Genomic DNA, 25,145 nt, shown 5'->3' with positions numbered 1-25,145 from the left:
TTTGAAATAGAGAGGCACTTCTAAATAACTCGAGTCAAAGAAAAAATAACTGAAATTAAAAAAAATAATAACACTTAGGTTTGAATAAAACGCTACACGCCAAAGCTCGTGAATGTTTTAAAAGCAAGCTCATCATAGACCCCACAGACTCCCATACCTGACCCCACGAGCCCTCAGTAATTGACCACAGACTCCCATCGTTGAGCCCACAAATCCCACACTCATCTCAAAGATCCTCATCACTGACGCGAGAGATGCCTCACAGACACACAGCAACGGACGCGACAGACCCTTCATTCACTGACCCCAGAAACCACCATCACTAACACCACCGACAACACTGCCTGCCTTCCCCCTTCCCACGCTCCAATCACCGACGCCTCGCAATCCCTAATCACGACCAACCCAAATCACCTTAGAGACCTCACGGGATTAAAACGTGGTGATGCTCCAGACTCCAGCAATGAAAAAACGTCTAAGGCCACTTCCACTTCCGGTCCAGCCTCTAGCACCGCCTCTTATGGACTGTTGGTAGGGCGCATGCTCTGAATTAACTTGAAAGTTGCATTCAGCCAACAGTCAACACGGCCCAGATTCGTTGTTCTGGACATTACGGTTTCCGTAGTAGGTGCTGTCGGGCGGAGAACATGGCTACTCCCAGACAGTGCTTCTCCACGCGGGACGCCATTTTGGAAGTATGTCTATTCCGTACAGCAGAGGACTTGGCCTCCTGCCGGTTTTCATAGAGTGAGGCAGGGTTTGTTGCATAGAATGCAGGAGTGTGGCCTTTGTCTAGGCAGGCTTCGGAGAGGGAGGAGGTGTTGACTATGAGGTCCGGCGCTCTGTATTATACTTAGAAAAGCTAAATTTCCCCTCGGTATACAGCACTATGCCAAGAGCAATTATCTGCTGGGAGAAACCACAGGGGAGAGGGGAGCCATGAAGAAAAACTCACCAAGGCAGGATAGACGTCTTATGTGTGTCTTATGTGTGACTGGATCCTGGGAGAAATCACCGCGAGAAGAGAGGAGAAATCAGAATGCTACAATCCGCTTTTTGGAGAAACCACTCAGGGAAAATGTGGAGAGGTCGAATGTGAGTCCGCTCCTGGGATAAACTGCCCTGAAAGAGAGATGTGAGAATGAGCAGTCTGTTGCAGGAAGGGTGGTTCATCCTTTCATGGGAAAAGATCACCAGGGGAAATAGGGCAGAAAGCCTCTCCTGAAAGATACCAGCAGAGGACGGTGTCACCTTCTGAAGGGCTGGTGGGGGCAATGGACGCTTGAATCCCCATTAATCTCCATTAGTCTCCACCCTAACAACCTTAAGTAAAACAATAGTAGGAAGAAATAATAAAAATAATTACTTTTAATATGGCCAACGTGTGACAAAAAGCACCTAAGTGAAGCTGCTATTTTTATTTATGTGTAAATTGAAATTTAATAACAATGTCTTTACTATGTAAACGGAGACTTAAGTCCAATCTCTGACTCTTCCCTTTGCTTCTCCTATATGGAAATTCTGGAGCTGCCAATCTTCCGCCACACCTCCTTTTTGGGGGCCTGTAAGTGAGGGATTGTAAAGACAATTCTTTTAACCTGGTGAACTTCCAAACATTTTTCAAAAACTTAGCTTAAATATTGCCTCTGCCAAGAAGTTCTTCTACCTGAAAGTGGTAGGAGGTCTATGACCTACTGAAACTCTTGCTTCAATCCTACTAGCAGGTGGGGAAGATGTTTTGAGGAAACTAGACCTAGGCTCTGACATGTGTGTGCTGAGCATGTTCAGACCAGTTATGCCCCCTTCTGCGATTCAGCTTAAAAATGGGGCCAGTTAGAGGGTTGTACTCTGCTTACTCCTGGTTCTCTTTCTTCTCCAAAAGTCTGGTCTAAGGAGAAATCTGTGGAAATCCATTAGTGAACATATATTTTTACCAGAGGCCTAAGAATCACTTTTAATGTTGGTAATGTAATTATGCTTAAGAAGACTTTTCTTAAAGGGATTCATCTAGAACTATTTATGGGTGAAATATTATCTTTAAAAAACTCCATTGAGGAGGGGTAGATTGGATAAAACAAGAATAAAGAATATTGATAAATGTTGAAGCAGATGATGGGTACATAGAGTTCATCATAATGTTCTCCTTTAGTATTTGTATGAAAATTTCCCAGTAAAAATTGAACTTGGAATGAAAATAATTTAAAAGTTATTTACAAGGAAATATTATCAACAAGAAAGCAAGTGTATTGATAGTACTAGATAATACAGATTTCAAAACTAACAGTATTACCAAAGCTATTCCATATTTTACTAAGATGTAACTACCAAGAGCATATAACACTACTAACATATACGTAACAATATAGTTCTGAAATACATACAACAAAAACTGACAAAATGGAAAATTTGAGGATTTCACAATCACAGTAACAAACGCATCTCTCAGAAACAGATCAAATAGAAGAAAGTGTCAAAAACATAACTTTAAAACTGTTCATAAAAAATATCAGCAAATATTTTTTATACCTTGTGGTAATAGAAAGATTTCTTAAACAGAAAACAAAAATATAAGATTGATAAATTTGGCTATATTAAAATAAGGATGTTTGTTCATCAAATGTCAGTAAAATACAAGCTATAAACTGGGACAGATAAACATAGAACACTTGACTTAATTATGGGAGTAATTCGTACATAAATTTGCAGTTTTGCCAAACAAATATAAAACTATGTTATCTTGATTTATATTTCCCTGATCACTAATATGTTGAAAATGTTTGTTTTGGATGGGTTGATTTTAAAAATTTATTCATTTTTTTAGTTACCAGGTGACATACAATATTATCTTATATTAGTTTCAGGTGTACAGCACAGTGGTTAGACATTTATATAAGTTATGCAGTGATTCCCCTGATTAGTCTGGTACTTACCTGGCACTATACATAGTTGTTGCAACATTATTGACAATATTCTCTACACTGTAATTTATATCCCCATGACTATTTTGTAACTACCAATTTGTATTTCTTAATACCTTCAAATTTTTCACTCAGATCACCAAGCCCCTCCCTTCTGGCAGCCATCACTTTGTTTTCTGTATCTATGAGTCTGTTTATGCTTTGTTTGTTTGTTTGTTTGTTCATTAGATTCCACATATAAGTGAGATCATATGGTATTTGTCTTTCTCAATGTACCTTATTTCATTTAGCATATTACTCTCTATGTCCATCCATATGGTTTAAAATGGTAAGATTTTGTTCTTTTTAATGGCTGAGTAATATTCCATTGTATATATATGCCACTTCTTTATCCAATAGTCTATTGATGGGCACTTGGGTTGCTTCCATATCTTCACTATTGTAAATAGTGCTGCAATGAACATAGAGGTGCATATATCTTTTTGAGCTAGTGTTTAGGATTTCTTTGGGGAAATACCCAGTTGTGAAATTGCTGGGTCATAAGGCAGTTTTATTTTTAATTTTTTAAGGAATGCTCCACACCATTTTCCATAGTGGCTGCACGAATTTTCAATCCCATTAACAGTGTACAAGGGTTCCCTTTACTCCGCACCTTCGCCAACACTTGTTTATAGATTAATTGATGGTGGCCATTCTGATACTTGTGAAGTAATATCTCATTGTGATTTTAATTTACATTTTTCTGATGCTTAATAACATCAAGCATCTTTTCATATGTTTGTTGGCCATCTGTATGTACTCTTTGGAGAAATTTTTATTCAGGTCTCTGTCCATTTTTTAACTGGATTTTGTGTGTGTGTGTCTGTGTGTGTGTGTGTGTGTGTGTGTGTATGTTGAGTTATATGAGTTCTTCATAAATTTTGGATATTAACTGTTTATCAGATGTATCTTTGGTGAATATCTTCCCCCATTCAGTAGGCTGTCTTTTCGTTTTGTTGATGATTTCCTTTGCTGTGCAAAAACTTTTTAGTTTGACATAGTCCCATTTGTTTATTTTGTTCGTTTCCCTTGCCTGAGGAGGTAAATGAGAAAAAAATATGGTAATGTTAGAGATTTTACTGCCTATGCTTTCTTCTAGGAGTTTTATAGTTTCGGGTCTTACACTTAAGTCTTTAATCCATTTTGAGTTTATTGTTGTATGTAGTGTAAGAAGGTGGTCTGGTTTTATCTTTTCTTTTCTCTTCTTTTCTTTTTTCTTTTTTGCGTGTGTGTGCATGTCTCCGTCCAGTTTTCCCAACACCATTTATTGAATACACAGTCTTTATTCCAGTGTATGTTCTTGCCTACTTTGTCATAGATTAAGTGACCATATAGGCATGGGTTTATTTCTGGGCTCTCTAGTCTATTCCACTGAGCTATGCCTCTGTTTTTATGCCAGTACCATGCTGCTTTTATTACAGTATCACAGGTAGTGTAATACTTCCAATTTTGTACTTCTTTCTCAAGATTGCTGTGGCTATTCAGAGTCTTTTGTGGTTCCATATAAATTTTAGGGTTATTTGTTCTAGTTCTATGAAAAATGTCATTGGTATTTTGATAGGGGTTGCATTGAGTCTACCGATTGCTTATGGATATTTTAAGACTCTTTTTCATTTATTTCTGCTCTGATCTTTATTATTTTCTTCCTTATACTCACTTGGGATTTGTTTGCTGTTCTTTTTCCTGTTCATTTGGGTGTAAAGATAGACTGCTGATTTGAGATTTTTCTTATTTCTTTAGGTAGGCCTGCATTGCTACGAATTTCCCTTTCAGGACTGCTTTTGCTATGTCCCATAGATTTCGGGTCATTGTGTTTTTATTTTTGTTTGTCTTAAGTTATCTCTTGATTTGTTCCTTGATCTCATCGGTGACCCATTCATTATTTAGTAGCATGTTATTCAGTGTCCACCTGTTTGTGTTTCAGTTTTGTTCTTGTAGTTGATTTCTAGTTTCATACCACTGTGGTCAGAGAAGATATGATTTCAATCTTCTTCAATTTCTTGAGATTTGTTTTGTGACCTATCATGTTGTTTACCTTGGAAAATGTTTCATGTGCACTTTAAAAGAATGTATATTCTGCTACTTTGGGGTGAAATACTCTAAAAATATCAATTAAGTGCTCGCTCCCGCAGCACATATACTAAAATTGGAACAATACAGAAAAGATTACCATGGCCTCTGCGCAAGGATGACACGCAAATTCGTGAAGCATTCCCCAGCCTGTGGGGTGAGGCAAGCAGCCCAGCAACCAAGATTTTCCCAGGTGATGTAGCACCAGTGGCCTGTGTGTGTGTGTGTGTGTGTGTGTGTGTGTGTGTGTGTGTGTGTTGGGTGGTGAGGGGTGTGGAGACCCAGGGCATGACCAAGGCAGAATGCACGCATGGATTCCACCAGACCAATGCGGCCCAGACTTGGCCCTTTGGAGGAGGGCTTAACACTGAAAAAGATGGTGCTTTCCTATAGGCCATATGTGTCAGGCTCCCCACTGGGACAACAATGGCTTCTGTTTTTCCAGCTCCCCTACCGAAGCCACACAACTCAGTCCTTCCCCACATGTCCCTGGGCCTTCTGAGCTGCCACCCCTCCATTAGAGACCAGGTGAGTGTCCACAAATGAGCAATTCCATGTGCTGGCTCTACAACAGGGCATCTGGGATTCCAGCCACCTTCCACCCCACCAAGAAGGGTAGACAGAATCCTCACTGATTTTTCACTGCCAGAGGCTATGGGAACTCCTTTTCCTGGCACAGGACCCCTGGGCTGGGGAGACCAGAGTGGGCCTGGGACCCCTCCGTCTTAAGGGGGGACCTCTGGCACTGAGGTGTCCTCCCAGTGTTCAACCACTATCTGTGGGTTTGGGGTCAGCCCATTTTGAAGAAATATCTATTCAAATAATTTGGCCACTTAAAAAATAGGTTATTTGTCTTTTTATTTAGTTGTAATAGTTCTTCATGTATCATGGATACAAGTTTCTTATCAGATATATAATTCAAAAATATTTTCTATGGGTTGTATTTTCACTTTCTTATGGTGTTCCTTGAAACAAAAATTAAGTTTGATGAAATCAATTTATCTATTTTTCTTTTGTGTGGTTTTGGTTTCATATAAAAGAAGCCATGTATAACCCAAAGGTCATAATGATTTAGTCCTATATATTCCTCTAGGAGTTTTATAGATTTAACTCAATGTTGATCTACGACCCATTGTGAATCAATTTTTATGTATGGTATGAGGTAAAATTCTAACTTCTTAACTCCATTTGTTGAAAAGACTATTCTTTCCCCCACTGAATTATTACGGCATCCTTGTTGAAAATCAATTGACTGTAAGTGCAAGGGCTTATTTCTGCACTCTCAAGGCTAGATGTCTATCCTTACGCGAGAAATACATTACATTTATTATTATAGCTTTGTGGTAAATTTTGAAATCAGAAAGTGTGAGTCCTTCAACTTTGTTTTTCATTGGGATTACTACTTTATCTGGGTCCCTTTCAGTCCATATGAATGTTAGCATCAGTTTGTCAATTCCTCTCAAAATCATGCTGGAATTTTTTATAAGGATTGCGTTGAATTTGTAGATCAGTTTGGACAGTATTGCCATCTTAATATTAAGTCTTCCAGTACATAAATGGGAAATCTTTTCACTTTTTGAGGTCTTTAATTTTTTTCAGCTATGTGTTACAGTTTTCAGTATACACCACCTTGCACTTCCTTAATTTTCCCTAATAACTTTTTGAATAAAATTGACCTTCCAGACAACCCGCCCTCGTCAGCTCCGTTCTGGGCTCCGGGTATACTCTCCCTCAGTTTTCCTGGTTGAATTCAGATCTGAGACTCCCAGGTTTCCGCTCTCTGAGCATTCCACACTGCCCTCTACCCCCACCCCCACTCCCCCACCGCCCACTCCCCCGCCGCCAACGCTCATCCACTGACGAAAGTCGAAATGGCGACTTAGTCCCGCGTATTCGCAGAGTGAGCTATAACCCCTAGGAGACTCGGGCGCAGCTCCGCTGACCCCTGTGCGAAAAGATCAACGCAGAATGTCAGCTAACTCAATCTCCCACTTCGGTGGGCGCCTCACCCTTTCCGCCTCTAGACTACATTTCCCAGAAGTTCCTGCGGCTCTAATCAATTTCCGGCGCGAATCTGGCTATCTTGTTCCAATTCTCAGGGAACATATGACTCCCTGGGATTGGTCGGGTCTGTGGAGGGAGCTTGTCTCCAGGGTGTGGGATCTCGTCGTGTGGGACACTCACTCCGACCCTGCATCTGGATCACAAAGACTCCTGTTAGCGATTCGGAGAGTAGAGCAGGGCTGTCGACTTAGCCCAGACTGTGCGGTAGCGGGAAATCGGAGAACCGAGCGCCATCTTAGCCAAACGGATCGACTCGGGACTACATTTCCCAGAGGGCCCCGCGTGAACAGTACCCCTCCTCCCCGCCACCGGATTGTTGGGCCCTGGGCCTCCAGGGAAGGGGGAAAGTGCAAGGTGAGTGATCTCAGTCTTGGGGGCTCGGGCTAGTCTCCTCAGGTGCGTCCCTGAGGATTTGAAGGGACGGTCCAGGCGGGTCCGGAGTCTCGGGCCAGGGGGAGGGGACAAGAAGTGTAGGATTCCATGTGTACGATTGTGACCTTATGTGACTCTGCGGCGCTGTGTGTGCGGGGGGTGATTGTATGTCCCTGTGGTGGGTGTGTCATTATGACTGACCATGCGCGGAACTCTGTGTGCAGGTGTAACTGGGGATATCCTCGTTGGCACTGTACGTGTCAGTGTGACCGAGTCCCCTGTTGGGACTGTGATTGTGTGTATCCGTATAACTTTGTGTGACATGGAGTGTGTTGGGGGGTGGGGGGCAGGGGTTGAGAATCTGTGATTATGTGGCCGTCACTGTTATCTGAGGGCTGCGTGTGTGTGATTGTGCTTCTGTGAATGTTAGCAGCACTAAGTGTACTGGCTGTCTGTGACTGTGAGAATGTGTGAGCACTATGATGTAACTTTTCGAACCACTGTGTGTGCAGTTGGAGCGTGCCTGTAATTGTGCCAGGGTGACAGTTTGTGTGCCCCAGTGGTTGATGTGTGAGGTCAGAACAAATTTTGGTCTTGGACAGCTGACTTTTCCCCTTTTGACACCAGGAATGCTCAAGACAGCCTAGACTGCCCTGACCTCTCTCCATCCCTCTTCTCCACGGATAGTAGGTGTGGATCCAGAGCTACCTCTGATCTGGTGAGTCTGGGCCACAAGAAAGACCTGGCATTTCATGATTCCTTTCTCCTTCCTTAGCTCTGCTTCTCAGAGAGGTCCCCAGAAGAAGGAGGAATGGCTGCCAACCAATCCAAATACAAGGTGTGCTGGGGTTTTCTTTGTACTTTCTTTCTCCTGGATGGTCATGTTTAACATAGATTCATCAAGTCACCTGGTTCCTACATATTTCCATTCAGGAAAATGATGGGAAGCCCTGGGGGTGGACACACAGATCCCAGTATACTCTCTCATTTCCTTCTACATAATGTTCACATATTGATTTAGAAAATTGCTCAGTTACTCCTGTATACTAAGTTTTCACTTCTTTTTAAACATGTGGGTGTGCACACACACACGAAACATGATTATTTTAAAGAATTTGGAAAATGGGAAGTTACAAACAGCATAACCAGTCAATATTTTCATCTATTTCCTTCTAATAAGTTTCCTGTGCATATATAACATACATTATTTCAAGAGTAGACTCTTACAGCATTTACCATTTCATAGCTTATGTTTTCACTAAAAATTATTTGCACCTATTATATAGTTTCTTTTTCATACTTTTAAAAAATTCCTGAATATTTCATACATACATTAAAGTGCTTAAAATATAAACGTATAGTTTAAGAAGTAATGATAAAGGGAAACTCTATGTAAAACTTATGCAAAAACTTGCATCAACACTCCAGAAACCCCTGTTAGTCCTGCCCACAGGAAAAAAACCTATTCTCTTCACCACTTCAGGTAACCCTTATCCTGACTTTTGTGGGAATTATTTTTTTTCAAAGAATAGTTACACATCTACCCATCCCTAAACGATGTAGTTTAGTTTTGCCTTTTAACTTTGTAGAAATGAAATTGTGCTGTGTAATGTTATTTTGAGTCTTGCTTTTCTCATGTAGTACTATATTTCATAGGATCCCCCTTGTTGTGAGGTGTTACATATAACTGTAATTTGGACATTGGTTTCCAGTTTTGGGCTCCTTTGAAAGGACTGCCCTGAATGTATTTTTATAAGTATCCTAGTGCACATATGGATGCTTTCCTAGGGTATAAACATATGAATGGAATTGCTGGTCTGTAGAATATGTGTGTATCTTCTAATTTCTTAAATATTGCCAAACCGATTTTCAGTGTGGTTGTACCAGTTAATTCCTACCAGCAGTTTATAAACATAGTTGTCCTGTATTTTTTCTAATACTTGGTTACTTGATATTTTAATTTTTGATGAATCTGCTGAATAATGGTATTCAAGGTCTGATCAAAAACTACAACGGATGTTTAAATTTTTAAAAATTTATTGTAGTAAAAGACACATTGTCATTAACCGCCCTCAAAATACTCCCCCTTGCTTCGAACACACTTATCTCATTGTTCTTGCCACTTTCTGAACTAGTGCTGTAAGTCCTCTTTCAGGAGTGTCTTTAGTTGTGCTGTCGTGGCTGCCTCCATGTCCTGAATCATTTTGACTTGGAGAAGAGCCAGAAGTTACACGGTGTCAGACCCGGTGAATAAGGTGGATGAGAACACACCATAATGTTTTTATTTGACAGAAATTGCCCTACCAGAAGTGATGTGTGACACGGAGCATTGGCATGATGGAGGATGATTTATGGCACACTTTAAAACACACCTTCTCTCAACCATAGCTCACACCTGACTGACTGTATTGAGCAAGTTGAAACTTGTCACACACTATTACTAAGATTTGACGCGCTGCTTCCCATATTGAAGATCCTTTCCTTTCTGTTGGATGGCACTCAGCAGCAGCATTCACTGTATTTTGTGATCTCAATGGAAAGGCTGTCACACATTGCTTCTTGTATGGAAATTTCTGTCAAATGAAAACATTACATTATGTCCTCATCCACTTTATTCACTGGATCTGGCACTGTACAACTTCTGGCTCCTCCCCAAAGTCAAAATGACCATGAAAGGTAAATGGTTTTTGTGTGTGTGTGGTTTTTTTGTGTGTGTGGGGAATATTGGGGAACAGTGTGTTTTTCCAGGGCCCATCAGTTCCAAGTCAAGTCGTCCTTCAATCTAGTTGTGGAGGGTGCAGCTCACCTCCAAATCCAGTTGCCATTTTCAATCTTAGTTGTAAGGGGCGCAGCCCACCATCCCATGTAGGAATTGAACCAGGAACCTCATTAAGAGCACACACTCTTAACTGACTGAGCCATCCGGCAGCTCAGCAGCAGCTTGTTATCTTCAATCTAGTTGTGGACGGAACAGCCCACTGGCGCATGTGGAAATCGAACCTGCAACCCTGTTGTTAAGAGCTCGCTCTCTAACCAACTGAGCTATCTGCCTTCCCCGAAAGGTAAATGTTTTGAATCGATTGAAGACATTGAGGCAGCCACGGCAGTGCAACTAAAGAAACTCATGAAATAGGACTTCCAGAGCTGCTTCAGAAAGTGGCACAAGAACAATGGGATGATTGTGTTGGAAGTGAGGGGGAATATTTTGAGGGGGATTAATGGCAATGTGTCTTTTACTATAATAAATTTTTAAAATTTAAACATTCATTGTATTATTTGATCATACCTAGTATTATATGGTTTTAAAAGTATAACATACATTCTCAAAAGTACAGAAATCAAAGTATATGTCTTGATGTGAATTTTATAAAATGAGCATATTCATTTAACCAGAGCTCAAATCAGATCAGGAAATAGAACATTACCAGCATTCCAGAAGCCTGATTCTTGTCCCATCTCCTCACTACCCACCTCTCACAAAGATAACCCATTTTTCTGTCTTCTATAGCCATAGATTAATTTTACCTGTTCTTGAATTTTATATAAATAGAATCACACAATATCTCCTCTTTTGTGCTTAACTTCTTTTGCTCAAAGTTAAATTTCACATGTAACATGAATACATTGTATAATAAATAATATTATGTAGTATAATAAGCAACATTCATCCATATTGCTTCATGTAGTTGTAGGTCTTTCATTATTGTTTAAAATTCTATCGTATGAATATATTACAATTCATTCCATTATTGATTGGCATTTGAGTTGTTTTCCGATTGGGGCTATTATGAACAAGGCTGCTATGAACATACTTGTATATGTCTTTTGGTGCATATATGAATGCATTTCTTTTGGGTATACCCCTAGGAGTGAAATTTCTGTGTCATAGGTTATGCATGTATTCAAATGTATACTGACAATTTTCCTAAATGGTTGTATCAATTTGCACTCCTGACTTCATTGTATGAGAGTAGACTTTATGACAAGCTCTACTAGAGATAAACAATAATTCATAATAAAAAGGTTAGTCTACCAACAAATTATTATAGTTCTAAATGTACATACCTTCATAAAATGACTTCAAATATATTTGACAGAACTAAAAGAATTAGTAGACAAATCACAGTCATAGTGGGGGGTTGTTAGCACTTTTCTTAATTAGCTGATAGAACAATCAATAAAAACCTAGTAAACTATATAATATTTGAACAATGTGATTGACAAATGTGACTGATTGACATATATAGAACAGTGTTCCTTACAACTACAGCACATATTATTTTCAGATGCAAATGAGACATTTATCCAAGTTGATCGTATGCTGGACCATCAAGGGAATTTCAGTACATTTCAAAGGATTGAAATAATATTTTAGGGTTTCTGACCACAGTGGAATTCAGCTAGAAGTCAATAACAAAACCATAGTTAGAAATATTCCAATATTTGGAACTTAAGCAATGTATTTATAAATAAGTAGTGAATCAAAGAAGAAATTGCAATGAAAGTTAAAAATATTTTGAACTGAATAATAATGAAAATATAACATGAAAAGGTGGAGTGTTACTAAAGCTGAACCTGAAGAAAATATATAGCCGTAAAAGCATATGCTAGTAAAGAAAAATGCTGAAAAGTTACTGATCTATGTATTCATTTCAAGAAGTTAAGGAAAAGTTTACTCAAACCCAAAGAAAGTAAAAAATAGGAAATAATAAGAATAAGAGCTCAAATATAAATTTATGTATATTGGAACATAAAATGAATATACAATAGAGAAAATTAACAAAGCCAAAAGTTTATTTTCGGGATTAATAAAATTGATAAACTTCTAGCAAAACTTAAAAAAAAAAAAAAAAAGGAGATAGGATACAAATTACCAAGTCAGATTTGAGAAAAACAAAACAAAAACACAGACTAGCTTTAAGGCTGATTTTTCAATTAATTCTTGGGACTTGGTTGCACAGTATAAGTTCCTTAGACCCTGAGCCAGTGATCATTATGTTGTGCCTCTTTTTATACATCATCAGACATGTACATTTATTTTTTAATAAGATTTTTATTTTGTAACAGTTTCTTTATTGGACATTGTGTGTGTTTTAAGTTTTGCATGGCCTGCAGTGTCATCACACATATTATGTGTAAGTGATTTTGGTACACCTGGGTAGCCCCCTCTGGGGGAAAAATTAAGTAGGATTTATAATTCATATCTTACACTATAAAATAAAATTATAGTTGATAATCTTTTTTTTTTTTTTTAAGATTTTATTGGGGAAGGGGAACAGGACTTTATTGGGGAACAGTGTGTACTTCCAGGACTTTTTTTTCCAAGTCAAGTTGTTGTCCTTTCAGTCTTAGTTGTGGCAGGTGCAGCTCAGCTCCAGGTCCAGTTGCCGTTGCTAGTTGCAGGGGGCGTAGCCCACCATCCCTTGTGGGAGTTGAACCGGCAACCTTGTGGTTGAGAGCCTGTGCCTCCAACTAACTGAGCCATCTGGGAGCAAAGCGGCAGCTCAGTGCCATGTTCAATCTTAGTTGCAGGGGGCGCTTCCCACCATCCCTTATGGAACTTGAGGAGTTGAACCGGCAGCCTTGTGGTTGAGAGCCCACTGGCCCATGTGGGAATCGAACCGGCAGCCTTTGGAGTTAGGAGCATGGAGCTCTAACCGCCTGAGCCACCGGGCCGGCCCCTTAGTTGATAATCTTATACCACAGTCTTTTACGAAATGATCTTATGCCAAAATAAAATAGTTGATTATATATTTATGTGTAACAAAAGAAAGCATTGAAGTTGTAGAAAAAAGAGATTTATACAAATATACACAAAGCTAGAAAAGTTGACATTTTGATTGGTTTCCATACCGCAAACAGATAAGCAAAGTTAATTTTTTTTTTCTTTGCAAAACAAAGTTAGGGAGTAAGAATAAGGAATGCCTCTGTCTGGGTGTGGGTATGTGTGTGTGGTGGGGGGAGTTGACTGACTTTCTTGGACTTGGGAAATGAGAATACTCAATTAGGGAAGTCTTTAGTTCTGATCAGAGAGTTCTGTGTTCCTGGCCAAAGGGTACCATTTGGCTGACTCTGGCTTGGGGACCTGAGGACTGCAGAGGAGGGATCTGCTTAGGGCAGGTCATAGCAGCTATGCCTTGGGTTCAGAGCAACAGTATCACTGAAATGGGGCAAGATCTGCCCTGAATCACTTGGCTGAGGCAGGAAACTGGGTTGCTTGGGTGAAGGAGAGGAAATCTGAGTCTGTATTCCTTTGAATTCACTAGCCAGGATCTATCTTACTGCAGCTAAAGCCTGGGGTTCCTGGGGTTGGGGAAGGAGTAGGATTTATTCCATACTCCCACTAACTAGAGTTATATTATAAGACCAAGGGAAATGGAGGTAGTTTTACCTGGTCAGTCTGAGAGCTGTTGTTTCTAGAGCATTTTTTTTGCTTCCCCAGGCCTGCCTTCTCAGAACAGTATCCTTTTTTAGGAGAACAGCTTTGAGGAGGACTGACAATCGGCAATACTGAAAGCCATGGCCCAGGTGAGTTGATGTTTTTCTTACCTTCCTAACATTGTTCTGTTTAAGAAATTTAATTTTAATTTTTAATTTTTGGGCATGTGAGCATTTGCTTTCCTTTCTAAAGGCTCTGGCCTTCAAGGTTCCCCTTCAGGATCCTGGTCCTCATTTCCTCTCATTATAGTCCAATAATCCTCTACCATTCCTAAGTGCCCCTCTTCTTTTGACTCAGGATTAATATTTTCATTCAGTAAATAATTGAGCATCTCTTTTCTCAGCTCTCTCCCAAGGACTACGATGGAGAGGAAATGCATTCTCTTATAGGAAACAAGAGTAGGTTTGTAGAATGAATTTATCATGTCTGGACAGTGGAGGTATGAGTTGCTTAGCTGGGAACAAACATGGAAAAGCCAAGAATATCTCTACAGATCAGTATTCGTCAGTAATAGGATGGTATATGGTAGATTGTTGCAAGATCTCCTGGCTTTTGAGGCTTGGAGGATTGTGGGATTGGTAGCTGACACAGACAGATCTCTGCAAATCTGTTTAGGGCATTCAGGAGAGAAGTCTAATATGAGGTTGAACAGAAAGTGTGGGTTGTGAGGAATTTCTGTATGAATCACCAGTTTTCTTTATCAGAAATAAAGATAGAGATGATTGATGATTACAGTGAATTCAGCCAATTTATAAATTGTTGAGATCATACTATCAGAGCTCAGAAAAACCTTTTAAATCTTCCCTGAAAATTCTGGCATCAGAAAAATAATTATTAAAATATTATTAATAGGAAGTTTTTCTTATAATCGCAAGTCACAAGAGTAAATTTATGAGAAACTTAAATCAGATGCTGTTTTAGAAAAACTGCTGTTTTAAAATGTATTTGTTAAAATTTTGCATGTTAAAAAAAATAAATTCATGGAGTACTAAGAGTGGGGTCCTGACCCACCACTTCATCCTTCTCCCTAAAGGCAGACACCCTTATATCTCTTTTAGCTGATTCCAGTGGAATTTATCCATGTTTTAAATTAACATTCCTATATTGGTATTTCTTGATTTATCAATTTTTAAACATTTTCTTATTATTTCTTTGTAAGGTATGTATGAATTTAGATTTTCTATATCACACTCTGCTTCCTTTCCCCACAACAGTTTTAGCACAATTTTGTTTAAATCAATGTTTTACATGCTTGAGACCTTGAAAATATTCTATTGTAACTGTTCTGTACCACTCCACCTTAAAAAAACTCTTTGTTGAAATAAATTCCAGGTACAGAAAAGTAGAGTAGTCTTATGAACTCAGTTGGCTCCTGAGTCCTTTTAACCTGATTCCAGTAATTTTCGATAGCTTTCTTGCTTTCTGATACAACAGAATGTTCAGAATTTAGAGTTCAGAATCCTTAGAATTTCTGATTCAATCCTGAAATCATCTCTTTTCCCAAAGAACCTTGGTTACTTTTATTTGAATACGGCACTTAGAGACTACAATCTAGGCTCTAGAAATGCTCCTCACTACTATTTAGGCCTTTTCAGTGGACCAAATCAGGAATTTGTTTTTTAATGTAAAATAAACCTGTTACTCTTGCATCTATTTCTGAAATCCAACGATTCTGATTCTCAGTGACATCAGTATAATTGCTTGTTTGCATTACCCCTCAATACAAGTGCAATAGTCTCTGAAGTATTTCTTTTATTACACAAGTATATATATGTTTATTATTTCAGGAATCACTGATGTTCAGGGATGTGGCTGTGGACTTCTCTCAGGAGGAGTGGGAATGTCTGGGTCCAGCTCAGAGGGCCTTGTACAGAGATGTGATGTTGGAGAACTACAGCAATCTGCTGTCAATGGGTAAGGACGTCCATACCAGTAATTTCGAGTTCTCCTCTGGAATGTCTGTTTCTTCCATAGTAAATTTCTCAGCTGCTTTTTGAGTTACCAGCTACATTTCTGCTTCCTATTCCCAAGTAAATGGTTGGAGCTGAAATGAACAGGAAGAGTGGGAAACAGGCAGCTCGATGGCTGCAGCTTCATCTTCTTTTTTCTCTGGGTGTTCCTGTAGTGGCATCTCTTCCTTGATTATCAAGGGACTGGATATTATTTCTGGATCCGATTTACCCACAGCATAACCATGTTTCATATCTTTTCTTGTGAGCAGGACTTTACATTCCTAAGCCTCAAGTTATCTCCTTACTGGAACAAGGGAAAGAGCCCTGGATGGTTGGCAGAGAGCTGACAAGAGGCCTGTGTTCAGGTGAGTGAGAAATAATTCTACAAAGCAGGGCATTACAGGTAATAACTCAGCTGATCAGTGAAGAAGCAGTTACCTTAGAGATCTTATCTTGGAGGCTCCCATCAAAACCCTAGGCCTATGGGCAAAACTACTAAGTCCTTTTAGCTTGAGTTCACAAATGACGTGTTTCACTTCTTCCCTTTCTTACTATTCTATTCTTTCTATTATTTCCCTTATTCTTTCTATTACTCTTCTCCAGCATACCACTTGATTTCAAGTACGAGGTACCCTTCACTATATTTAAGATACAGTTCCCTGCTAGCTTTTCTTCCTCTTAGACTCATCTAAATGTTTTCTACTGCCACCCGCAAAACAGTATACATATGTGTACACGCATGCATGCGTGTATCTGCACTGCTTCTCCCCTCCAAGTAATGGTCTTCATTATAGCTGCCAGCTGATGACTTTTTTTATCAGTTGGTTGTGCATTCTTCTTTTATCCAAAATTCTTGATTACCTAATTTGTGCAAGGTCGTCTGCCAGTTGCTGCAGTTTGCTAATTATGTCAGCTATTAAGAACAAAAAGTGCTGCTAAAATATATCCATAAATAACTTCTGCAAAGTAGAATCTAGTAAAAGAGAGAATCAGCCAGGGATCTTGGCATAAAGTCAGGGGCTAAATATGCAGAAGTGGAATTAATCCATATTGAAATAGTAGATGGAGCCTTTCAAGTAATTATAGGTACCAGCTATAGAGACAATGTTGGGAAAAACAAAATGGTCTGTGTCTATATTGTTAAGGAAGAGGTGGCAGAGAAGAGATTTGGGAGAGAGGAGGAGAACCAGAAGAGGACTGACTGAGCACTACTAGGTACTAAGCATTGGTCCAGGAGCTGGGATTATGGTATTGAACAAAACATTCAAAGCTCTGCTCTTCATAATGTCAGATGCTGATAAGTGCTATGAAGGGAGGTTTAGAGAAGGCCTCTCTGATGAGGAAGTGAGGGAGTAATGTTACTATCTGGTAAAAGATATTGAGGCAAAAGGAACAGGAAGAACAAAGTCCTTGAGTTAGGAGCTGTTTGGCGCCTACCGTTGTGGCTGGAGCAGAATGAGCAAAGGGAATTGTGTGAGAAGAGATTACCAAAGTAGCAGGATATATGTGTGTTTGTGTGCTAGGTACAGGTAGAAGGGAGGGAGTCTGCAGATGATTTTGGATTTCGTGGGCTAGGTATAGGCTTTGGATTCTGTTCTGAATGAGGCAGATGTAGAGCCATTTTGTTCTGAATGAGATGATTTGAGCAGAGGAGTGGCATCCTGCTTTTAAAGAAACACTCGAACTCAGATTGCTAATTTTGAATTCCTTTGGATAGAATTTGGCGAGTCCATGAACTTGGATGAGAAGAAAAAATGCATCTTTATATTTAGTAACCTCTGATTGAAATTTAGCGTTTCTTCCAATTATGGTGTATACAACAAACCACAGTAGTATCTGTTCTATGACTTTAACATGAATGGAAATCAACATATTAAAATGTCATTTATGCTCATCCCTTTTTCATAATTACTGTAGTTCTAGGCTCACTGCTAGGTCTTACTATTTAATATGTTAAAGAAGACAACTCCAGACAGAGGGAAGAACCCCTGTAAAGGCCCTTCTAAGGGGGAAAGTTTGGTGTGTTTGAAGAACTGAAAGAAAGCCAGTGTTGCTGGGCTCCATGAGCAAGGGAGAGTGGAATGTGAGTCGAGGTTAGACAGGTAGGAAGCACATTATTCATCCTTTGCGGGTGATTATGAGGAGTATAGATTTTGAGTAGTGGAAGGCCAGGCCAAGTGTCATTTTGGTCCCTGAATACATTAAAGAGGGTGAAACTTGGTGGGGAGACTGGGTTAGGAAGCTACTTCAGTGATCTGAGTAAGAGATGATTCTGGTTTGAAGAGGGCATTAGCAGTGAAGATAGAAGAAGATAGTTTTAAAAGTTAGTTAGGAGCTTAACTAGATGAAAGTTGCTGAAAGATCATATAGAGGTAGGAGAAAAAATTAATGCTGGAATGAATTCCCTGTTTCTGGCTGGAGATGTTTTAATAGGCTCCATTTTGATGTCTTCAAGCCATTTAATTTGCTTAAAATTCCTATTTTTGGTAAAAGTTCTTAATAATACCTATCAAATACTGAACACTTTGTTCAAAGATAATTACATACATTTTCCCTTCCAGTAATCATGAGTTAAAGTTTATGTCCCTTTTACTGATAAAGAAATGGGGATTTGGAAAGGTTAAATAATTGCCTAGGAACACATAGTGAGTAACTGTCAGAGTTGGTTCCTGTAATCTTTCCATTGCAGTATTTTGTACTGTCTTATTTTCTTTCTGTCTGCCTTAAACTTTTAGGTGCCACCCTTCTCAGTCACTGCAGTGGTACATGAACAAGTCTCTCTTTCCTCCTAAGATCAGTATCACAATATTCCATTTTTACTATAAAGGGTACATATCAGGCTGAGGTCTTGTAGGCTTCCAGATGCTGAGGTTCCATACCTTCTCCCTATGGAGTCAAAATGTATCACTCTCTCAGCATTTCAGTGTGTTCACCAACCAGAAAGCTCCACTGAGCTTTGGTGTTTAGAGTTTTTATTGTGTTTTAATTACATTGGCATGATTGATTAAGTCATTGGCCACTCAGTCTCTGGCCTCTCTCCCCTCCCCAGAGGTTGAGTAGCTGAAAATCCCAATCCTCTAATCACATGCTTGGTCTTTCTGGTAACCAATCCCCATCCCAAAGCTATCTAGGGACCCACTGTGGGTGACCTCACTAGCATAACGAAAACACTCCTATCACTCAGAAAATTCCAAGAGTTTTTGAGACTCTGTGTTAGGAACCTGGCAAAAAGACCAAAATTATTTTTTATTGTATCACAGAGACCAAGAATCTTCCCCAATGTGGATTTATTCCTCTCAGGAGGCCTTTAATGGAGGTCAGAAAATTATCCACTTTTTGTAATACATATAGTGTGATCATACACCCTGTTTCATGCATGCATGCTTATATAGATGTATGTAGAACTACTCATTTTTTCATATGCCCAAGCCTTGTATATCTCCCAACCTTTCCAGATGATTCTTATCCACATCAGTATTTGAGAATGATTGTGGTTTCCTATTTCCATAGTCTCTTCCTTCCGCTTTCTGCATTGTACAGTCATGCACTGCTTAACAGGGATACATCATTCTGAGAAATGCTTCATTAGGTGATTTCATCGTTGTGGGAATATCATAGAGTGTACTTACACAAACCTAGATGGCATAGCCTACTACTGTGATTGTATATGCTATACTCTTATACAACTGGTAGCCCACTAGGTTTGTTTATACCAGCATCACAACAAACACATGAGTAATTGTCGCGTCTAGCGCAGGACGGGCAGTGAGGGAACGAGAAGGGGCAGCTTTGGGTTAAGTTTTAAGAAAGAAAGAAGCAGAGATTTGATGCAGTTCAATCTCAGAAGACCAGGGGGTCTCGCAACCTGACCAAAGACTGGAGCCTCTAATCGGCCAACTGGTGGCTTTCATTGATATTCACATAAGGAATTAGCATTATCTATTCCACGGTCTTTTGAATCTCATACATCTTTTCACAAAAGTGAATCAAACCAATTATCTTTGTCCCCAAGCAGCTGGAGCAGAAAGTCTTGTGATGACTTAGGTGAGATATGCACCTCTCTGGGGAGCAAGTCTCTCACCTTGTAACAGTTCTTTTGAGATAAGTGGAGAGAGCTGATCTTTATTGCCCTCATGACTTCTCTCACAATCAGGTGAGAGAGGAAAGCCAGAGTCAGCAATGGCTTTTCCCAGGCAGGGGGATGGGGAGGCAAGGCTCCTTCCCAGATCTTCTAAGGCAGCTCAGTGGGGGTCCCCACTCAGTTCCGCCAGGCTTGAGTTGTTCCCCCCCATGGGGAATCTTACTCATCATTGGCTGCAAACCATCTTTTGGGGACCAGACAGAGAGACATGAGGTGTAAAACATTGAGATAAGTAACGTCCCAAAAAGGCACAGTCTCACAGACTTTTCTTTCCACAAGGAAAGACGTTGGGGGACAGTCTGCTAGGCTGCTCTGTGACAACAAGTAATGCATTGCATTACGGCCTCAGGACAGCTAGGATGTCACTAGGCAATAGAAATTTTTCAGTTCCTTTATAATCTTGTGGGACCACCATTGCATATGTGGTCCGTAGTTGACTGAAACATCATTATGGGGCACATGACTGTATCTCATTAATTTCTATGCATTTCTTGTCCGTTTTCCAGATTAAACAGATATACTTGAGAACTGAATGTCATTTACTACCAGATATTTTCACTTTAAGTTTTCCATTTCTGTTGTAAAAGTTTAACTTCACAAATGGGGCGGAAAGAATATTTACCATTTTATTTTCTTTCAGATTTGGAGTCAATGTGTGAAACCAAGTTATTATCTCTGAAGAAGGAAGTTTATGAAATAGAATCATGCCAAAGGGATATAATGGGACTTACAATGTATGGCCTTGAGTACTCCAATTTTAGAGATGTTTTGGAATATGGAAGCCACTTTGAAAGACAACTGGGGTATCAAAATGGGCACTTCAGCCAAGAAATCCCCACTCACGGATACATGCCCACATTTATTCAACAGACATTCTTTACTCTACATCAAATAATTAATAATGAAGAGAAACCTTATGAATGTAAGAAATGTGGAAAAGTCTTTAGTCAGAATTCACAATTTATTCAACATCAGAGAATTCATATTGGTGAAAAATCTTATGAATGTAAGGAGTGTGGGAAATTCTTTAGTTGTGGCTCACATGTTACTCGACATCTGAAAATACATACTGGTGAAAAACCCTTTGAATGTAATGAATGTGGAAAGGCCTTCAGTTGCAGCTCATATCTTTCTCAACATCAGAGAATTCACACTGGTAAGAAACCCTATGAATGTAAGGAATGTGGGAAGGCCTTTAGTTATTGCTCAAATCTTATTGACCATCAGAGAATTCACACTGGTGAAAAACCCTATGAATGTAAAGTATGTGGGAAAGCCTTTACTAAGAGCTCACAACTTTTTCAACATGCAAGAATTCATACAGGTGAGAAACCCTATGAATGTAAGGAATGTGGCAAAGCTTTTACTCAGAGCTCAAAGCTTGTTCAGCATCAGAGAATTCATACTGGTGAGAAACCCTATGAGTGCAAGGAATGTGGCAAAGCCTTTAGTAGTGGCTCAGCACTTACTAATCATCAGAGAATTCACACTGGGGAGAAACCCTATGATTGTAAGGAATGTGGGAAGGCTTTTACTCAGAGCTCACAACTTCGTCAACATCAGAGAATTCACGCTGGTGAGAAACCCTTTGAATGTCTTGAATGTGGGAAAGCCTTTACTCAGAACTCACAACTTTTTCAACATCAGAGAATTCATACAGATGAAAAACCATATGAATGTACTGAATGTGGAAAGGCCTTTAATAAATGCTCAAACCTTACTCGACATCAGAGAATTCATACTGGTGAAAAGCCCTATAACTGTAAATGTGGGAAGGCATTTAGTAGTGGCTCAGATCTCATTCGTCATCAGGGAATTCATACTGATGAATAATAAAAGTTAAAGCTCTTGTCACCCTCCTAATATTTTAAACAAAATTCATGTTTGATAATTACCTTCTTTCACTATTTTTCTTTCTTGTGTTATTTTGCATATATCTTTAATCCAAATGCATTTCACTCTGTTATGAATTCAGATTCTAAATTGACATTTACTCCTTCCTCAATATTGTACTAATGGCAGTGGTTCAATAGTTCTTTCCTTCCCCATTATTTTGTACTACCTTCTTGGTGAAACATTATATTCTTTATATTTGCTTGTGTTCAAGGGCTATTTTTTTCTTCTCTGATTTATATATTTGTGCTCACACCAATATCATACTTTAAATTGTGTGACCTTGTATTTTTTAATTCCTTATAGAATAATTTTGTTTTTGAAGTCAGTGTTAATTTTTGTTTCACAAATTTATATTTTATTATACAACAAAAAAGCCAGAAACTAAAAAGCTGATGTTAATTGTAATCATACCAACTATAGATGACCACTCTCAAGTTGGTAGAACAAATCCTATCAGACTTTGTTTTAAAGAAAGTGTAGTCATGTTATGCATATTGTACCTTCACCTGCTTTTCTTGTGCCAAAAATGATTGCCATTTCAATAAATATAGATTTTTATTTTAATGACATATTTAATGACTTTTTAAAATGATGTTATTCATGTTACAGTTATATCTAAATGTTTGCAGTTCTAAAATCTGCCCTGATTACTATGACCCAAAATTTATTTTTGGATGCTTGTTTTTCTTTTAAGACACGTATTTTAATTGCTGAAATTATCCATGTTTTCTCCTTGTAAACTCTTTTTGTTCCTTTTCATCAACCCTAACCCCAACTTCATACTAGAAAGGTAATTAACTATTGTTATCAAAGTGTTGCTTACCCTTTCAAATATTTTTTTACTTTTTACTTATAGATGTTAGTGGCATTTTATTTTGTATGTATTAGTAAATATAATTATGCTCTATAATTAATAAATATAATTAGTAAATATAATTGTGAGGATTTAATGAATGAATAAATTTAAAGTATCAACTATTTTTATCAGATAGTAAATGCTTAGTAAAAGTTGTTCACTATTATTGATATACTCATTTCATAATTATCTTCATTATTATTTGTGGAAAGGATTTTGACCATGTTGTTTACCTTTGTCTAAATCAAAGAATTCCTAAAGAAAAATGAGTGTAATGAGTGTAGGAAAGCTTTTCCCATCACTCATTATTCAGCATGCAGTTTTTTTTTATTAAAGTTTATTGGGATGACAATTGTTAGTAAAGTTACATAGATTTCAGGTGTACAATTCTGAAATACATCATCTATATATCACATGGTGTGTTCACCATCCAGAGTCAGTTCTCTTTCCATCACCAACAGCATGGAATGTTAAAAGGAAAAGAAAAAGTATGTGTGTGTAGTCTCCATTCAGACTTCATCTTTTATGCTGCACAAAGATTAATACCAGTCTGAAACCCTGTGGCTATAATGATGGATGGTTGAAAGCACAGCTGTCAAAAAAGTAGGAAAAGATGATATTTTTCCTAATAATTACTTCCCCCCCCACCACAGCAGAAAATATACAGGCCAGATTATTTGACCAGAATGACAGTAAGATAGTCATCAAATATCTGAATATTAATTCAGTGTCCCCTCTTGATCAATATGGGTTAAGGAACCAAATTCTTAATATACACAATAGTTAAATCTGAATGAAAATCAGAACACAATTGAAAACCCTGAGAGTGGCAGAGTTGTATTCAAAGTTTTATAACCCAATATGCATTCATATATTAAAATACTAGAAAGATCATTAATAAAAACCAACGAACTAAAACAAAAATAAATCTAAAGCACAGGTAGCAAAAGGCATTATTAGTTACACAATGCAGAAATAAGTGAAAGTAATAGAAAATTTGATTATTTGACAAAAAAAGTGGGCAAACTAGTGATTCAAGTAGGGAAGTAAGGATGACAAACAGCATTGTGAATGAGATTGCGATGACAACATACTTAAAAGGACTAGATCTTTTTCAATGATGAAAATGCTCTGGGATTAGTGATGTAGGTTGCATAACTTTGTGAATATACTGAAAACCTGAACAGTATAAAGTATACTGAACAGTATACTTTAAAAGGATAATTATAAAGGTATATGAATTTTATCTCAAAATTTATAAGTTAGTACTATCGACTTTTTATAACATATCTGAAAATCTGGAAAGTGTGATTTTTATAAAGAAATTGAATTGACAATTGCAAAATCTTAATAATTCCCCTCCAAAATGAGCATTTTAAAATTAGACTTAAAAATACTTTAAATGTCACATAGCTACAGTAAAGAAGCCATCAAACTAGGTATATTTATAGGCTAAATCTATGAAATGTTTTAGGAACTCTTCCAAGACAGACTGAGATATGAGTTAGCAAGTTACCTGTTTTTATGAATTTATCATAACCCTATCATTAAAATGTACGAGGAGAACACAGAAAAAGATAATACAGTTGACCCTTGAACAACATGGGTGTGAACTGCATGGGTCCACTTACGTGCAATTTTTTTTCAATAAATGCAGTCGGCTCTTTGTATCTACGGGTTTCTAATCTGCAGATTCAACCAATTGTGGATTGAAAACAGTATTTTCGTATTACCAACCATGGATTCTTAACAGTGTTTTTGATCCACAGTTGGTTGAATCCACAGATACGAAGGGCCAACTGTAGTTAAGTTTTGGGAGAGTCAAAAGTTATATGCAGATTTTTGATTGCAGGGATCAGGACCCCTTATCCCATCATTGTTCAAGGGTCTGTCCAGAATCAGTTATGTGATGTTATAAATTAGCAAATCAAATACAGTAATCTATTGAAAGAAAACAAATATTGGTCACAATCTGAGTTTAGGAACAAAATGTATTTGATAAATATGCGTACTTAACCAAACTTGCTTACTTACTTTGAAACTTGGAAATCATATTGATTTAGATAACATAGTATTCCTTAGTATCTGAATTTAGATACCAAATAGATTTGGAAAAAAAGGATTCTTAGAATACAATACAATTCACATGGAATTTCTAGAATTCAAGTAACTAAAGCACTATTAATGAAAATATATTATCAAGCCCCAGTATCTTCTAGATGCATCCTTTTTTCTTAGCAGTACTTGATAGAATGGGATATATTTTATAAATAAACTTAAGAGTTATTCTACCTGCTAAAATATCACTGCATTCATCCATTTTATACCTTGTCTACTTCTCACCTGAGGCGTCATTAAAATAGTCAACAAAGCCAATCATTGCCATGCTTTTTAGTAT

The 25,145-nt window shown here is 38.2% G+C and overlaps 1 protein-coding gene and 1 non-coding gene across 8 annotated transcripts; both read left to right on the top strand.

Annotated features, from left to right (window-relative positions):
• The first annotated feature begins 5,073 nt into the window (after positions 1–5,073).
• Positions 5,074–5,180, top strand: LOC141567759 (U6 spliceosomal RNA). Its single transcript, XR_012490589.1, has one exon. It is a non-coding gene; the product is annotated as a U6 spliceosomal RNA (small nuclear RNA).
• A 1,919-nt stretch (positions 5,181–7,099) lies between these two features.
• Positions 7,100–22,455, top strand: ZNF383 (zinc finger protein 383). Of its 7 annotated transcripts, none has more exons than XM_074315802.1 (7): positions 7,100–7,445; positions 8,091–8,153; positions 8,239–8,301; positions 13,938–13,991; positions 15,690–15,816; positions 16,124–16,219; positions 20,636–22,455. In XM_074315802.1, exons 4-7 carry the CDS (start codon positions 13,983–13,985, stop codon positions 21,826–21,828), a joined length of 1,425 nt encoding a protein of 474 aa, XP_074171903.1. In that variant the 5' UTR covers positions 7,100–7,445; positions 8,091–8,153; positions 8,239–8,301; positions 13,938–13,982; the 3' UTR covers positions 21,829–22,455. The 7 variants fall into 7 exon arrangements, with proteins under 7 accessions (XP_074171903.1, XP_074171900.1, XP_074171902.1 ...); XM_074315799.1 differs by having other exon boundaries at positions 13,906–13,991; XM_074315801.1 differs by lacking the exon at positions 8,091–8,153.
• The last annotated feature ends 2,690 nt before the right edge of the window (positions 22,456–25,145 follow it).

The sequence above is a fragment of the Rhinolophus sinicus genome, linkage group LG11 (genome assembly GCF_036562045.2).
Source record: "Rhinolophus sinicus isolate RSC01 linkage group LG11, ASM3656204v1, whole genome shotgun sequence".
NCBI lineage: Eukaryota > Metazoa > Chordata > Mammalia > Chiroptera > Rhinolophidae > Rhinolophus > Rhinolophus sinicus.
This window is presented reverse-complemented; position numbering and strand designations above follow the sequence as displayed.